This window comes from Triturus cristatus, chromosome 5_2, assembly GCF_964204655.1.
Source record: "Triturus cristatus chromosome 5_2, aTriCri1.1, whole genome shotgun sequence".
NCBI lineage: Eukaryota > Metazoa > Chordata > Amphibia > Caudata > Salamandridae > Triturus > Triturus cristatus.
In genome coordinates this window covers 194,585,922-194,604,363 of record NC_140588.1, presented here as the reverse complement: position 1 = coordinate 194,604,363, position 18,442 = coordinate 194,585,922, and the positions used below count along the sequence as shown (strand labels likewise).

At 39.8% G+C, this 18,442-nt stretch overlaps 1 protein-coding gene and 1 long non-coding RNA gene across 7 annotated transcripts in view; both read left to right on the top strand.

Annotated features, from left to right (window-relative positions):
- Nucleotides 1–10,898, top strand: part of SYCP2L (synaptonemal complex protein 2 like) — a 1,177,754-nt gene extending 1,166,856 nt beyond the window's left edge. For 5 of the 6 annotated variants that reach the window (XM_085606974.1, XM_085606977.1, XM_085606975.1 and 2 more), the window contains exons 38-40: nt 8,538–8,633; nt 8,744–8,773; nt 10,127–10,898. In XM_085606974.1, coding sequence (XP_085463100.1) covers nt 8,538–8,633; nt 8,744–8,758 — 111 coding nt within the window. In that variant the 3' untranslated portion in view covers nt 8,759–8,773; nt 10,127–10,898. Of the gene's footprint in view, nt 1–3,658; nt 3,998–8,537; nt 8,634–8,743; nt 8,774–10,126 lie in introns of those variants that run through there. The other variant, XM_085606978.1, reaches the window with a different exon arrangement.
- A 4,150-nt stretch (nt 10,899–15,048) lies between these two features.
- Nucleotides 15,049–16,889, top strand: LOC146822782 (uncharacterized). Its single transcript, XR_014961830.1, has 3 exons — nt 15,049–15,101; nt 15,212–15,241; nt 16,595–16,889. It is a non-coding gene; the product is annotated as an uncharacterized LOC146822782 (long non-coding RNA).
- Nucleotides 16,890–18,442: the final 1,553 nt, after the last annotated feature.

Genomic DNA, 18,442 nt, shown 5'->3' with positions numbered 1-18,442 from the left:
TGGGGACCGCCCCTAGCTTCCTTGACCCGTAATAGATCTTCCCTCCAACAGCCTCTCTTGCAAGTCCTGTATTGTTGGTTTGTTGCCCCTGCCCCCCTTTCCACTGCCCTCCATAGTCTGTTGTGCTTCCACGGCCCTTCCTGCCTGCTCAGTGTGGTTAAATTGTTGCCTTTGCACCCTCCTACCTGGCTTCAATTTTCAGAGTCCGTGCCCCTGGCCTCTGCCTCTCAACAGTATCCTAATGAACAACTAGATTGCTAACATTCTATATTTATTACAAAAGTGTGGAACGCCTGACATCATCTTGATGTAATCAAAACTGTAATACCTAGAGCATTCCTTTAGAAATTACATATATGAGAGGGTCTTATTGGTATCAAAATTATGGTTAGTGCTCTAAAAGACTAAAATAAGGACATATTTTCTGAGTTTTCAAATAGCGACAAAGCACTTTTAAATTATTTGTTATCTTTATGTTTTTTTATCTAGTTGACAACTTGATTAAATGTTGCACTTAGGGGAGAGGATGTGGTGTTACTTCCAGAACTGCAGACTTTGCAACTGGGGAACCAGGTTGAAGTTTCTGCTTCAGCTCGACATTCTGTGATTCTGGTCAAATCACTTAGTCTCCCCATGTCTACAACCAAAATGAATTTGTTCTTGTGTGATGTAACCAATGCTCATGTAAAGCACTCCAATACCTGACAAGTCTGCACTATATAACACTGCAAAAACACAAAATAATAAGTGTTTTGCACACTTCTGTCATTGGGCTATATTTGGGCTATATCTGGGTGATTTTGGGCTACATTTGGGCTCTTTTGTCTCCGGTGGCCATCTTGGGAGATTTATTTGTTATGAAGTTTCCTAATTTCCTCATGTACTGCAGTCTCCTCAGTCGGAAATGCTTTCAGTTTTTTACTTTGATTCCATCATGAAGGTATTCAGATATGTCACACATTTGCCATAAATTCTGAATGTTAGCACTCTAGTTGCTCATTAGATCACTGTAGTAAAACTACTGTTCACCATGGAAGTCTGCTCCTGGTATTAAAAGTGCATGTTTCAGTCTGCATGTCAGAATTTTTTAATGAAATAGAAGAGGATTTGAGAAGTCACTCAAAATGTGCCCTCATTTTCTTTCTTCAGCATTAATCATAATTTCTATGGCAAAATGAACCCCCTCATTGTGTTCCTTTTTAAATTAAATGTTTTAAGTGTTACCAGTTTATTCCAATCAAGATGGTTTCAGGTGTGCCATACTTTTGTCATAATGAAGACAGTAAGTGCTCTAGTTGTTTTTAAGAACATTCTTGGACATTCTGTCATTGGGCTATACTTGGGCTACATCTGGGTGATATTTGGGCTACATTTGGGCTCTTTTGTCTCTGGTGGCCATCTTGGGAGACTTATTTGTTATGAAGTTTCCTAATTTCCTCATTTACTGCAGTCTCCTCAGTAGGAAATACTTTCAGTTTTTTACTTTGATTCCATCAAGAAGGCATTCAAATGTGTCACACATTTGCCATAAAATCAGAATGTTAGCACTCTTTTTGCTCATTAGATCACTGTAGTAAAGCTACTGCTCACCAGGGAAAACTGCTGCTGGTATTGAAAGTGCATGTTTCAGTCTGCATGTCAGAATTTTTTAATGAAATAGAAGAGGATTTGAGAAGTCACTCAAAATGTGCCCTAATTTTTCTTTCTGCAGCACTAATCATAGTTTTTATGGAAAAATGAACCCCCTCATTTTGTTCCTTTTTAAATTAAATGTTTTAAGAGTTACCACTTTAATCCAAGCAAGATGGCTTCAGGTGTGCCATACATTTATCATAAGTAGGACGGTTAGCGCTCTAGTAGTTCTTTGGAACACTCTGGAAAGCTGCAGTAGAACACAAAGGAATCAACTGACAGTCTCTGCCCTTGTTGGATGTACATGTTTTACTGAGAATGTCAGACTTCATTCTCACATGACTGAGAAAGATAATGTGAATTTACAGAAAATAAGCTCTCAGTTTAGCTTATAGATCACCTTCCAAACCTCTGTGGTAAAAGCATGAGAAAATATTTTTCTCTCAATCATGATATCCCAGCAGAAGGCTTTTTCACATGGTGAAATCACCTTAGAACATACCACAATTCCTAAAATGAGTATGGTACCATCAACAAATGATTTATAATGTAACTAAAGTCTTAAAACCTTCTATTAACTGCAATGCTTTTTAATGAGGTGCTATCATGTATATTGGTCCCAAGATGGCTGCCAACACTTCTTGGATGAAGTGCTTACAGCCAATCAGATCTCAGGATGAGATGTGTGGTTAGGCTCCGCCCACATATATATATTGATTTAAATGCTATTTTCTCAGGAACTACTGAACAGATTTACACCAGACCTACAAAAGGCACTTCCTTGACCTGAGGACTACCTCTCTGCCAAATTTCAAGTAACTCTGTTCAGCCGTTCGGGCTGTAGCTGTGTCTAAAGGTCCTATGGAAAAATGCATGGGAAAAACGCGTTTTGGGACCCCCCTTTTTTCTCAGCCCCCGCTTGACGAATCCCCCCGAGACTTTCAGGGTAGGAGCGGAGCGTAGCGCCCCACCTATTTTGAAAATTTCGCGAGGATTCATCGACCGGCGCCAAAGTTATTCCAAATAGAATGTTGCGGATTTCCTATGGAAACAGGGTCCTAACTATAACTATCTACTGGCGACCGCCAGTAGATAATATATATATATATATATATATATATATATATATATATATATAGATATATATATCCCTTCACAAAATCATATATATATATACATACAAATATCTTTATCTATTGCCATGCATTTTGCTTCTTCCTAAGACAGCCTGTAGCATAAGGTAGTGGGGCCATTTTACTGAGAGACAAAGACAGTGTCACTAAAAAAACAGTTTCCTAACAATACAGTGGTAGGGACTTGAATTAACCCGTGACTGCTATTATCTATATATACTAGGCTGTCTCACAAGTGTTTCATAGTAATCAAGACATTTATTAAAAGTTGCTATTTTGATAAACACACATTGGCGTATTTACTTACCCTATTGTCATCAAGCGCAATTTATCAGAATATCAAATGTGGATATGTACATTTTAATGTTGAAGCCACACTCCCTCAACTTTGTGAAGGAAATTTAAAGCAGTTGCATCTTACTCAACAGGGGCATTTAGTAACAGTGTGAGTTATTGTGACTTTGTGACAGATTTGTTAATCAGTTGCTTCTGACCTGAGAGAGACATCTAGTAAAGTTTTGAAAGTCTGCAGACATCTAGCAGTTACTTGAGATACTGTAGCTATGTCAAAGGCCAGACTGATTGGCTTTGCTAGTGCTTATTTGAGAACTGGCACTTTAACCACAATAAGCATTTGCTTGCATTGATCTTACCGCAACTTTCTGTGTTTATAGGCATATTTGTTATGCGACAAATGATATTACACGAGCCTTCGAATCTATTTTAATTAATCCTTTATTACAAATGGTTTACTTATTTTCTTCATTTCATGCATTCATAGAAGACAGATTATGAACGAAAACTCGCAATGCCACTGTGTTTTGAAGAAGTGTTTGAGAAATTGCTATATAAATTTCCACATCAGGTTTTTTTTTTTTTTTTTACTTTTGCAGGTTGAGCACAAACTGGAGCCTGTGGAAGGAAATAGACAATTATTTGCCAGCTGACTCATTTAATGAATTTCTTTCTAGAATCATGCAAGTCTTCCTCTATCATGGTCACATTTTATTATTTTCTACTGTCCTGAATATCTGCTGCTGAATGAACTCCATAACATTCAATATATTGATTAGCGAGATGTGCTTCCTTTTCTGCTACTTAAAGCAATTATGTTTTTTCTGTGGATAGGAAACGGATTGAGCTATACACAAGTAATTATGCTTTGATGGGCGCCTTTTGTAAAGCACTACAGGATATATTTAAAATAAAATTATTACACTTCTGAAAACCTAGTCAATGTTTTGGCTCACCAAGGACTCTTACTATAGATGAACAGGAAATTCGGCATTCTGACGTTACCTCATCCTTGAATGCACTTAATTTCAGACTATTTCACTAGGTTTTGATTCAGTTCAATTCCAAAATGTTTTATTCTATTGCTAGTTGTTTCATAATGGTGTGTTCATATAATCTCAGGCTAAATAGCAGGATCTGGGGCATGATTCTCAGACTTTCACAGGAAACTCCTCACTAGCCACCAAAAGCGATATAGGAAACACAAAGATTAATTTTCATTTCTGCACTTGAAGACTTGATTGAAGAAGCAGCTGCATAGAATCCTCCCTTAACCTCACAGATGACATGATATCTCTTCTTAAAAACGACTTAGGCTTCTGCCCTATTGACCGGGGGAATACATGCAAAGCGAAAGTGGACCTGTTTAAATTTGTGAGAAATCTTAAACTGAAAAATCTGTTTTCGAATGTTCCCTCGATCAATAAACATGTTAAGAATATTCCACTGTGTGGAGAATTGAATGTACTCCGTATTCAGGTTTTATATGAGACACAACTGCTACTATCTATTTCTAATCACGATGCAACACCAAATGATTTAAGCCAATTACTCGCTGACTTAGATGTAGAAACCGACTATTCTGTTTCCAGTGGGTTGAAATCCGAATCCAGATGGACCCCAACACTACCTGGGGGAACACTATTGACACATTCTATAAACTAGTTCTACAGGATATAGATAAACATGAATCCAAGAGAAAAATCAGCATGAGACACAATCAAGATAACCTCACCCAAGGTGAACGACAGGCACTTACACTATTATCCACCAATGCATTAATCACCATCAGGGAGGCTGACAAGGGAGGTAACATTGTGATCATGAACACAGGATTATAACATGGCGGTCTTGGGACAGCTTAATGACAAAACATGTTATGAAACTCTCACAACCAACCCAACAGGCACACTCATTCTACTGATCAACAAACACCTCAGAACCTGGAGGGAAGAGGGTTTGCTCAGTGAAGAGGAATTCCTATATCTGAGGGTTGAGAGACCTAGATACTCGGCACTCTATACACTACCCAAAGTACACAAGAACCTCCCCTTCCCCCCTGGCAGACCCATTGTATCCAGTATAGGGGGACCCACAGAGAGAATTGCAGAATACGTGGACATGTTCCTTCAACCCATTGTTCAGAACCTCCCATCATACATCAGGGACACTAAACACATCTGAAGCGTTCTAACTGATCTCACCTGGCAGGATGACATCATTCTAGCTACACTAGACGTGGTTTCCCTTTACACAAACATTGATCCTCGCATTGGTATGCAGGCCTTGGAATGGTATTTTAGCATGAAACCAGCTGCAAAACGGCAACACACATGAATGTTACGGACAATGACTGAACTGATACTCAGCAACAATTGCTTTATCTTTGAAGGACATTGGTATAAGCAAATACGCGGAGTGGCTATGGGCTCTAAATTTTCGCCTTCCTTCGCTAACCTCTTCATGGGGTATTTTGAAGCCAAATGGATATGGAGTGACAGAGGCAGAAGGTTCAACCAATACATAGTGTACTGGGGCCGTTACATAGATGATTGTCTATTATTGTGGTCTGGACAAGAAGAAACACTTCTTGAATTTTACCGCTACCTCAATACTAACATATTAGGAGTTCAATTTACACATCAACACAGTAAAACACACCTGGTGTTCTTGGATGTTGTGCTATATGTTCAGAATGGTTCAATACAGAGCAAGTTACAACGCAAACCCACCACTTGCAATTCTGTCTTGCATGCCACCAGTGCACACCCTAGACATCAAATTAAGGCCATCCCTTTTGGGGAATTCACTAGAGCAAGAAGAAATTGCAGCGATGATACTGAATGTCACACATGCCTGCACACCATGATTCCAGAACAGAGGCTACCAACAAACAACTCTAGATAGAGCATAGAGATGAATTCTACGTGTTCCATGCGCAGAGACATTAAGGGAGAGGGAGTCCAGGAGCACACAAACGCAGCCAGTTAGACTCATTACTAATCACAACCAGAGAGCGGATGTCATGACTAAGAGCATGTCTAAACATTGGGACACTTTAAGAGCCCACAAATCCCTTGAGGCATTTACTACACACAGACCTCTTGTCACTTACAGAAGAGGAACTACTTTGAGAAGCATCTTGAGTCCTACTATTCCCAAGACCTTAACTGACACAGATTGGCTTCCCAAACGAGCATCAGGCTTCCATGAATGTGGGAGCTGCGGTGTGTGCAGGTGGGCTGTACACAACAAATCTAAATTCAGTGGTCCAGATGGGAGAGAATATCAGATCAGGCAGAATATCAACTGCACGACACGATTTATAATATACATTATTGAGTGTAAATGTCGCAAACAATATGTGGGCAGCACCATCCGGATGTTCAAAGACCGGATTGGTGAACATGCCAGGGCACTTAAACAAGGTGACAGTAGATATCCCATGGCAACCTATGCAATCAATTGTAAAGAACAAGGCCAGTATAAACAATTTAGCTTTTTCAGCATAGAAGTTATACTAATACATCAGAGGGGTGGCGACAGAGAATTGTCCTTGCGCTGCGCAGAGGCAACTTGGATTATGTGACTGAAAGCGGTAGAGCTAGGACTCAACACCGACCATGAGCTACAATTCTTTTTGGGTAATTAATGCACTGGTTAACACCATCTGTATACCATTTCATCAGTGAGAACTGTAATGTGCACCGATATATTTTGTGTGCCCTGATCAGTGTTAACACTGTATGTTACTCAATCTAATGAACCTATATATGCTGTGCTTGGATTAACTTGATTCATTGGATATAAATTATAACCGGTACTAATTCAATGTTGTGTATTATTCTGTTGCCTGTACGTCCAAATCACTGCAGTCAGCACTAGTAGTGAGATATTTTTTCACCAAAACTGTTTTTAGTTAATTTTCTATACCATGCAACCTCACATTTAACCTTTTTTTCTGCACCACTAAGCGGGATATGTTACGCATATTGATTGTATTAAACGTGTATTCTCAAATGTACCTCTCAGCTACTGCCAACCGCTTTCCTGCATGACATCTTATTAGTAATCCCTCCCGTTATAGTATACTGTGCTTCACCTCCTTCTCTTACGCGTTTCTACATCCATCTTTGGACTTAACAGCCACACTGATACTTTCTATCATGCTGTTTGATTCTATTCGACCAATCATCATACTAGAGGTGACCTGTCACCTTACTAGGGACAGGGTTTTATCTTTATCTTTACCCTCTCGTTATCCTAAACTTGATCCAGATTTTCGGCCAATCCTCACACTTGAGGAGACCGTCTCATCGTACTCATGCCATGATTAATCCTTACCCTCTCGTGGTTCCTGAACCTGATCTAGGTTCTCACACCCCAGGTTTTGATATTGTTTTCTGACGTATGGATCATCATAATTTTGATTCCGTGCTTTTCACACCTACTCTAGATATTTGCACGCCGTATATGCATATATTTTAGACCACTCTAGTATTTTACTCGTTTTCAGGCCTCACACACCAGTTACTCCACCGTTATGATTATAAATCCATACGTTGTGTTAACGGGTGTCTTTTTCGTTCTTTTAATATACTCACTTCCGGGTTTTACCGGTTTCGAGTTAGCGCTCTAGCCTTTTACCAGCTCCTGTTATTTAATGTAAGTCATGGATTCCCCTGAACTTCCGGTTTTGTTGCCGCACTCTTTCGTCCATGGGCGTACTCGTTTGTCAACAACACTCATAATTACTCTCAGGTAAGCCGTTTTGCGTCTATCATAGCTTTTGATTCTCATTTATATTCCCCGTTTGATTTGTCCCGCCTTATCTTCCACACCAGATTAAGCTTCAACAGCGTTTTTTACCAGTTTCACCAGCCACCAGCAATTACGTCTGTTCTTTGTACCTGGCTTTACTCTTGTTCTCTCTACTTTTTAACTATGCGCCTTAAATAGAATGTACTGCTTCAGTTTATTTCGTTGGGCTTTATTTATTTTTTATTTTTTGCGTCTCATGATTTTCCTATTCCATAATTTTTGTTCCGAGCTCTCGTCCTATAACCCATGTACGCGCCTGAGTTAGAGCTCACTTCCCTTCTTTTCTGTTTCTATCATGTATCCGTTTCCCTGGTCACAGGATCAATTTGACTGCAGCAACGTTTGAGTGCTATCCCTGTTTGTTTAACCTGTGGGCAGAATTAAAATGCTTTTTCCTAACTAGTCATTATCAACCTTTCAGTTATTGCGATCTGGCCTTGGCAATGATGTTGTGTATTGACACTGACCTGACGGTTTAGTCCTGTCTTAGACCGCTCGTGCGAACCAGTATGATGGGATTTAAATCATACTTTGCCATATAGTATTTGGAGATGCAGCTAGTTAGAATTCCATTCCTCCTCCTTACTTGTTTTTCACTCCCCATTCCCACCTACTTGTTCTTTAAGCCCACCACCTCCCATTTTGTTTTCTTTCCAGTACTTTGAGTCTGGTACTTGCCTCATCCTACTCGTTGCCCTTCCTGAGATTGACTCACCCTTTTGCAGCCGGGACGGAATTACAACCGGCAGAGAGGTGAGCTGGATTTGCATCCTCTTTCTAACTTACTTTACTCACTACCCCATGTGCAAGCTTTGCATTGACCAGTTTTCCTTTCCACTCACCCCCACCCCCCCTCTTTACAGATTTTCAATTTCTGACCTTTTGTCCATTAGGTAAGATTTGTGCTTTATCTTACAGCTCTCTTATCACCCTCACCCTTCAGCTCCGTTGCTTTTTGCTGGGTGTTCCTTTGAATTTCTGTTTTGGGTGTGGTCTACTTTTCTCCCAATTCTATGTCACCTGCACTATTGAATTAGCTGATTGGTCTTTTAGCAATTCCAATGTCACGCTGTATTTTACATCTTGTACTGTGGAATCTTACCAAGCATGTTCTGTTCTTTTCGTTGTCTTTTAAATAATGTTGTTACGGACTACTCATATGTAATGCATACATCGTACTATTTACAGGTGGAACACATTAACACCTTACCTTTACTTGGGTTCTATTTTCTTCTATGTATCGGAGTCCTGATGTCACTTGTAGGTTTTGTTTTGGTTGCACTGGGTATTTGTCACGTCATTGTCACATTGTATCACCATCCTGTTGATATGCTAGTTTAACTTTATGGTATACATTGCCATTGTACATCTTGTAGCCCTAAAGAAGTCGTGGGTTCACACCCTGACGAAACACATGTTGGCTGGGCATCTGATCACCGATTAAATCCACAAAGAAAGAAAACGCCATTTGACCACTGTTTTAATTGTTTGTTCATTACATACAGTAACGCATACTGTTGATACTATAACGTGTGCACAGGTCATCTGTGTTTCATAGTAATCAAGATATTTATTAAAAGTTGCAATTTTGATAAACACACATTGGCGTATTTACTTACCCCATTGTCATCAAGCGCAATTTATTAGAATTTCAAATGTGGATATGTACATTTTAATGTTGAAGCCACACTCCCTCAACTTTGTGAAGGAAATTTGAAGGAGTTGCATCTTACTCAACAGGGACATTTAGTAACAATGTGAGTTAATGTGACTTTGTGACAGATTTGTTAAGCAGTTGCTTCTGACCTGAGAGAGACATCTAGTAAAGTTTTGAAAATCTGCAGTCTTGTTAAAGACTTCACACTGATTCTTCTGATTCGAGAAGGACATCTAGTAGTTACTTGAGATACTGTAGCTATGTCAAATGCCAGACTGATTGGCTTTGCTAGTGCTTGTTTGAGAACTGGCACTTTAACCACAATAAGCATTTGCTTGTATTGATCTTACCGCAACTTTGTGTTTATAGGCATATTTGTTTTGTGACAAATATTACATGAGCATTTAAATCTTTTTTCATTAATCCTTGATTACAAATGGTTTAGGTATTTTCTTTATTTCATGCATTCATAGAAGACAGGTTTTTAATTAAGAACGAAAACTCGCAATGCCACTGTGTTTTGAAGAAAGTTTTGAGAAATTGCTACATAAATTTCCACATCAGGTTTTTTTTTTTTTTACTTTTGCAGGTTGAGCACAAACTGGAGCCTGTGGAAGGAAATAGACAATTATTTGCCAGCTGACTCATTTAATGAATTTCTTTCTAGAATCATGCAATCTTCCTCTATCATGGTCACATTTTATTATTTTCTACTGTCCTGAATATCTGCTGCTGAATGAACTCCATAACATTCAATATATTGATTAGCGAGATGTGCTTCCTTTTCTGCTACTTAAAGCAATTATGTTTATTTCTGTGGATAGGAAACGGATTGAGCTATACACAAGTAATTATGCTTTGATGGGCGCCTTTTGTAAAGCACTACAGGATGTATTTAAAATAAAATTATTACATTTCTGAAAACCTAGTCAATGTTTGGCTCACCAAGGACTCTTACTATAGATGAACAGGAAATTTGGCATTCTGACGTTACCTTATCCTTGAATGCACTTACCCTTCAGACTATTTCACTAGGTTTTGATTCAGTTCAATTCCAAAATGTTTTATTCTATTGCTAGTTGTTTCATAATGGTGTGTTCATATAATCTCAGGCTAAATAGCAGGATCTGGGGCATGATTCTCAGACTTTCACAGGAAACTCCTCACTAGCCACCAAAAGCGATATAGGAAACACAAAGATTAATTTTCATTTCTGCACTTGAAGACTTGATTGAAGAAGCAGCTGCATAGAATCCTCCCTTAACCTCACAGATGACATGATATCTCTTCTTAAAAACGACTTAGGCTTCTGCCCTATTGACCGGGGGAATACATGCAAAGCGAAAGTGGACCTGTTTAAATTTGTGAGAAATCTTAAACTGAAAAATCTGTTTTCGAATGTTCCCTCGATCAATAAACATGTTAAGAATATTCCACTGTGTGGAGAATTGAATGTACTCCGTATTCAGGTTTTATATGAGACACAACTGCTACTATCTATTTCTAATCACGATGCAACACCAAATGATTTAAGCCAATTACTCGCTGACTTAGATGTAGAAACCGACTATTCTGTTTCCAGTGGGTTGAAATCCGAATCCAGATGGACCCCAACACTACCTGGGGGAACACTATTGACACATTCTATAAACTAGTTCTACAGGATATAGATAAACATGAATCCAAGAGAAAAATCAGCATGAGACACAATCAAGATAACCTCACCCAAGGTGAACGACAGGCACTTACACTATTATCCACCAATGCATTAATCACCATCAGGGAGGCTGACAAGGGAGGTAACATTGTGATCATGAACACAGGATTATAACATGGCGGTCTTGGGACAGCTTAATGACAAAACATGTTATGAAACTCTCACAACCAACCCAACAGGCACACTCATTCTACTGATCAACAAACACCTCAGAACCTGGAGGGAAGAGGGTTTGCTCAGTGAAGAGGAATTCCTATATCTGAGGGTTGAGAGACCTAGATACTCGGCACTCTATACACTACCCAAAGTACACAAGAACCTCCCCTTCCCCCCTGGCAGACCCATTGTATCCAGTATAGGGGGACCCACAGAGAGAATTGCAGAATATGTGGACATGTTCCTTCAACCCATTGTTCAGAACCTCCCATCATACATCAGGGACACTAAACACATCTGAAGCGTTCTAACTGATCTCACCTGGCAGGATAACATCATTCTAGCTACACTAGACGTGGTTTCCCTTTACACAAACATTGATCCTCGCATTGGTATGCAGGCCTTGGAATGGTATTTTAGCATGAAACCAGCTGCAAAACGGCAACACACATGAATGTTACGGACAATGACTGAACTGATACTCAGCAACAATTGCTTTATCTTTGAAGGACATTGGTATAAGCAAATACGCGGAGTGGCTATGGGCTCTAAATTTTCGCCTTCCTTCGCTAACCTCTTCATGGGGTATTTTGAAGCCAAATGGATATGGAGTGACAGAGGCAGAAGGTTCAACCAATACATAGTGTACTGGGGCCGTTACATAGATGATTGTCTATTATTGTGGTCTGGACAAGAAGAAACACTTCTTGAATTTTACCGCTACCTCAATACTAACATATTAGGAGTTCAATTTACACATCAACACAGTAAAACACACCTGGTGTTCTTGGATGTTGTGCTATATGTTCAGAATGGTTCAATACAGAGCAAGTTACAACGCAAACCCACCACTTGCAATTCTGTCTTGCATGCCACCAGTGCACACCCTAGACATCAAATTAAGGCCATCCCTTTTGGGGAATTCACTAGAGCAAGAAGAAATTGCAGCGATGATACTGAATGTCACACATGCCTGCACACCATGATTCCAGAACAGAGGCTACCAACAAACAACTCTAGATAGAGCATAGAGATGAATTCTACGTGTTCCATGCGCAGAGACATTAAGGGAGAGGGAGTCCAGGAGCACACAAACGCAGCCAGTTAGACTCATTACTAATCACAACCAGAGAGCGGATGTCATGACTAAGAGCATGTCTAAACATTGGGACACTTTAAGAGCTGACAAATCCCTTGAGGCATTTACTACACACAGACCTCTTGTCACTTACAGAAGAGGAACTACTTTGAGAAGCATCTTGAGGCCTACTATTCCCAAGACCTTAACTGACACAGATTGGCTTCCCAAACGAGCATCAGGCTTCCATGAATGTGGGAGCTGCGGTGTGTGCAGGTGGGCTGTACACAACAAATCTAAATTCAGTGGTCCAGATGGGAGAGAATATCAGATCAGGCAGAATATCAACTGCACGACACGATTTATAATATACATTATTGAGTGTAAATGTCGCAAACAATATGTGGGCAGCACCATCCGGATGTTCAAAGACCGGATTGGTGAACATGCCAGGGCACTTAAACAAGGTGACAGTAGATATCCCATGGCAACCTATGCAATCAATTGTAAAGAACAAGGCCAGTATAAACAATTTAGCTTTTTCAGCATAGAAGTTATACTAATACATCAGAGGGGTGGCGACAGAGAATTGTCCTTGCGCTGCGCAGAGGCAACTTGGATCATGTGTCTGAAAGCGGTAGAGCTAGGACTCAACACCGACCATGAGCTACAATTCTTTTTGGGTAATTAATGCACTGGTTAACACCATCTGTATACCATTTCATCAGTGAGAACTGTAATGTGCACCGATATATTTTGTGTGCCCTGATCAGTGTTAACACTGTATGTTACTCAATCTAATGAACCTATATATGCTGTGCTTGGATTAACTTGATTCATTGGATATAAGTTATAACCGGTACTAATTCAATGTTGTGTATTATTCTGTTGCCTGTACGTCCAAATCACTGCAGTCAGCACTAGTAGTGAGATATTTTTTCACCAAAACTGTTTTTAGTTAATTTTCTATACCATGCAACCTCGCATTTAACCTTTTTTTCTGCACCACTAAGCGGGATATGTTACGCATATTGATTGTATTAAACGTGTATTCTCAAATGTACCTCTCAGCTACTGCCAACCGCTTTCCTGCATGACATCTTATTAGTAATCCCTCCCGTTATAGTATACTGTGCTTCACCTCCTTCTCTTACGCTTTTCTACATCCATCTTTGGACTTAACAGCCACACTGATACTTTCTATCATGCTGTTTGATTCTATTCGACCAATCATCATACTAGAGGTGACCTGTCACCTTACTAGGGACAGGGTTTTATGTTTATCTTTACCCTCTCGTTATCCTAAACTTTATCCAGATTTTCGGCCAATCCTCACACTTGAGGAGACCGTCTCATCGTACTCATTCCATGATTAATCCTTACCCTCTCGTGGTTCCTGAACCTGATCTAGGTTCTCACACCCCAGGTTTTGATATTGTTTTCTGACGTATGGATCATCATAATTTTGATTCCGTGCTTTTCACACCTACTCTAGATATTTGCACGCCGTATATGCATATATTTTAGACCACTCTAGTATTTTACTCGTTTTCAGGCCTCACACACCAGTTACTCCACCGTTATGATTATAAATCCATACGTTGTGTTAACGGGTGTCTTTTTCGTTCTTTTAATATACTCACTTCCGGGTTTTACCGGTTTCGAGTTAGCGCTCTAGCCTTTTACCAGCTCCTGTTATTTAATGTAAGTCATGGATTCCCCTGAACTTCCGGTTTTGTTGCCGCACTCTTTCGTCCATGGGCGTACTCGTTTGTCAACAACACTCATAATTACTCTCAGGTAAGCCGTTTTGCGTCTATCATAGCTTTTGATTCTCATTTATATTCCCCGTTTGATTTGTCCCGCCTTATCTTCCACACCAGATTAAGCTTCAACAGTGTTTTTTACCAGTTTCACCAGCCACCAGCAATTACGTCTGTTCTTTGTACCTGGCTTTACTCTTGTTCTCTCTACTTTTTAACTATGCGCCTTAAATAGAATGTACTGCTTCAGTTTATTTCGTTTGGCTTTATTTATTTTTTATTTTTTGCGTCTCATGATTTTCCTATTCCATAATTTTTGTTCCGAGCTCTCGTCCTATAACCCATGTACGCGCCTGAGTTAGAGCTCACTTCCCTTCTTTTCTGTTTCTATCATGTATCCGTTTCCCTGGTCACAGGATCAATTTGACTGCAGCAACGTTTGAGTGCTATCCCTGTTTGTTTAACCTGTGGGCAGAATTAAAATGCTTTTTCCTAACTAGTCATTATCAACCTTTCAGTTATTGCGATCTGGCCTTGGCAATGATGTTGTGTATTGACACTGACCTGACGGTTTAGTCCTGTCTTAGACCGCTCGTGCGAACCAGTATGATGGGATTTAAATCATACTTTGCCATATAGTATTTGGAGATGCAGCTAGTTAGAATTCCATTCCTCCTCCTTACTTGTTTTTCACTCCCCATTCCCACCTACTTGTTCTTTAAGCCCACCACCTCCCATTTTGTTTGCTTTCCAGTACTTTGAGTCTGGTACTTGCCTCATCCTACTTGTTGCCCTTCCTGAGATTGACTCACCCTTTTGCAGCCGGGACGGAATTACAACCGGCAGAGAGGTGAGCTGGATTTGCATCCTCTTTCTAACTTACTTTACTCACTACCCCATGTGCAAGCTTTGCATTGACCAGTTTTCCTTTCCACTCCCCCCCACACCTCCTCTTTACAGATTTTCAATTTCTGACCTTTTGTCCATTAGGTAAGATTTGTGCTTTATCTTACAGCTCTCTTATCACCCTCACCCTTCAGCTCCGTTGCTTTTTGCTGGGTGTTCCTTTGAATTTCTGTTTTGGGTGTGGTCTACTTTTCTCCCAATTCTATGTCACCGTCACTATTGAATTAGCTGATTGGTCTTTTAGCAATTCCAATGTCACGCTGTATTTTACATCTTGTACTGTGGAATCTTACCAAGCATGTTCTGTTCTTTTCGTTGTCTTTTAAATAATGTTGTTACGGACTACTCATATGTAATGCATACATCGTACTATTTACAGGTGGAACACATTAACACCTTACCTTTACTTGGGTTCTATTTTCTTCTATGTATCGGAGTCCTGATGTCACTTGTAGGTTTTGTTTTGGTTGCACTGGGTATTTGTCACGTCATTGTCACATTGTATCACCATCCTGTTGATATGCTATTTTAACTTTATGGTATACATTGCCATTGTACATCTTGTAGCCCTAAAGAAGTCGTGGGTTCACACCCTGACGAAACACATGTTGGCTGGGCATCTGATCACCGATTAAATCCACAAAGAAAGAAAACGCCATTTGACCACTGTTTTAATTGTTTGTTCATTACATACAGTAACGCATACTGTTGATACTATAACGTGTGCACAGGTCATCTGTGTTTCATAGTAATCAAGATATTTATTAAAAGTTGCAATTTTGATAAACACACATTGGCGTATTTACTTACCCCATTGTCATCAAGCGCAATTTATTAGAATTTCAAATGTGGATATGTACATTTTAATGTTGAAGCCACACTCCCTCAACTTTGTGAAGGAAATTTGAAGGAGTTGCATCTTACTCAACAGGGACATTTAGTAACAATGTGAGTTAATGTGACTTTGTGACAGATTTGTTAAGCAGTTGCTTCTGACCTGAGAGAGACATCTAGTAAAGTTTTGAAAATCTGCAGTCTTGTTAAAGACTTCACACTGATTCTTCTGATTCGAGAAGGACATCTAGTAGTTACTTGAGATACTGTAGCTATGTCAAATGCCAGACTGATTGGCTTTGCTAGTGCTTGTTTGAGAACTGGCACTTTAACCACAATAAGCATTTGCTTGTATTGATCTTACCGCAACTTTGTGTTTATAGGCATATTTGTTTTGTGACAAATATTACATGAGCATTTAAATCTTTTTTCATTAATCCTTGATTACAAATGGTTTAGGTATTTTCTTTATTTCATGCATTCATAGAAGACAGGTTTTTAACTAAGAACGAAAACTCGCAATGCCACTGTGTTTTGAAGAAAGTTTTGAGAAATTGCTACATAAATTTCCACATCAGGTTTTTTTTTTTTTTACTTTTGCAGGTTGAGCACAAACTGGAGCCTGTGGAAGGAAATAGACAATTATTTGCCAGCTGACTCATTTAATGAATTTCTTTCTAGAATCATGCAATCTTCCTCTATCATGGTCACATTTTATTATTTTCTACTGTCCTGAATATCTGCTGCTGAATGAACTCCATAACATTCAATATATTGATTAGCGAGATGTGCTTCCTTTTCTGCTACTTAAAGCAATTATGTTTATTTCTGTGGATAGGAAACGGATTGAGCTATACACAAGTAATTATGCTTTGATGGGCGCCTTTTGTAAAGCACTACAGGATGTATTTAAAATAAAATTATTACATTTCTGAAAACCTAGTCAATGTTTTGGCTCACCAAGGACTCTTACTATAGATGAACAGGAAATTTGGCATTCTGACGTTACCTTATCCTTGAATGCACTTACCCTTCAGACTATTTCACTAGGTTTTGGGTCAGTTCAATTCCAAAATGTTTTATTCTATTGCTAGTTGTCTCATAATGGTGTGTTCATATAATCTCAGGCTAAATAGCAGGATCTGGGGGATGATTCTCAGACTTTCACAGGAAACTCCTCACTAGCCACCAAAAGTGATATAGGAAACACAAAGATTAATTTTTCACTTCTGCACTTGAAGACTTGATTGAAGAAGCAGGTGCATAGAATCTTAATTCGGCCTTCTTTTAAAGAACATGTCATGGACAAAAGTACATGGTCACAGTACATTCAGTAATTAGATATTGGCTGTTGGATAAGGCAAATATGTGCTTCGTTAACAAAGGTTGAATGCAACATCGAGCAATTCAAAGTTCAAATTAGTTGGGTGTGGTAGGACCCGAGGGGCTCACCAAACAACTGAGGTCACTATCCAGGCATGCAACACAGGCCACTGTTTGTGAGATATGGAAGTATCGTGGCCCCTCATGAAATTCTGCAGGCAATCCTCATCATTTTGTGTTATAACACTGTCATGATCTTGACTTTCATTCAAATCTTGATCATGAATGACATCGAGAAACTGCGGCCACACCATACTGCAAACTAGACAGAGGTTAAGATGGTTCCTAGGCTACCCTAGTAGTAGGTGGGGTGTTAACACAGACTGGCAGTGCCTGAAACATTGAAACGGCCAAAGTTGGGGAGATCAAAGGAACTAAACACCAGCAGTGCCCTGTAGGAGGGAGAAACTGGGAAAACTCAACAGGAGAGCAAAGGAACCATCCATGTCATGACCAGCGGGACATACCATGCGCGATAGAGGGAGATCCTTCATTTTTAACTAGCCTCAAAACTTTTACATTTTGAAGAAGAGTAGCACTACTTGGGGTGCGAGTGGTACAGCTGGAGTGTTAAGGTATGAGGAGCTGCAATGGGCTTTAGGATGGAAGCCATCTGTCACAAGCTGACTGCAGGGTTGGTAGCAGATGGCACCACGAAGAATTGTGCAATTTAATTCTGCTACATTAAAATCCAGAGGACCCACCAGACTATAGTTGCACAGCACTAATAAGAATACACTGGTGGGAAACAAAGCTAATGCAGTACTACTCCGAGGGAAATGCCCTTATGAGGAGGGCACATCATCAAGCAGTGAAGTAATGCCACAACTAAGGTCCCGTCTGTCAGGGTTTTTGGTGGGGCCAAAAAGGACGAAGAGCAAGTTCCAATTCTCAAGGACTTGACATTCAGGAGATCCCCAAGTTTGCTTGACTGGCCCTTCTGTGCCTGAACTGTGAGTTGTAGTCTACTCTTCTCCCGCTAGCCTTTCAGCTCCCCTGCCCAAAACTGCAACCTTTGAGAGAGACTGAACTTCCTGGTACTGATGAAGGACTGCACAAACGTCAGTG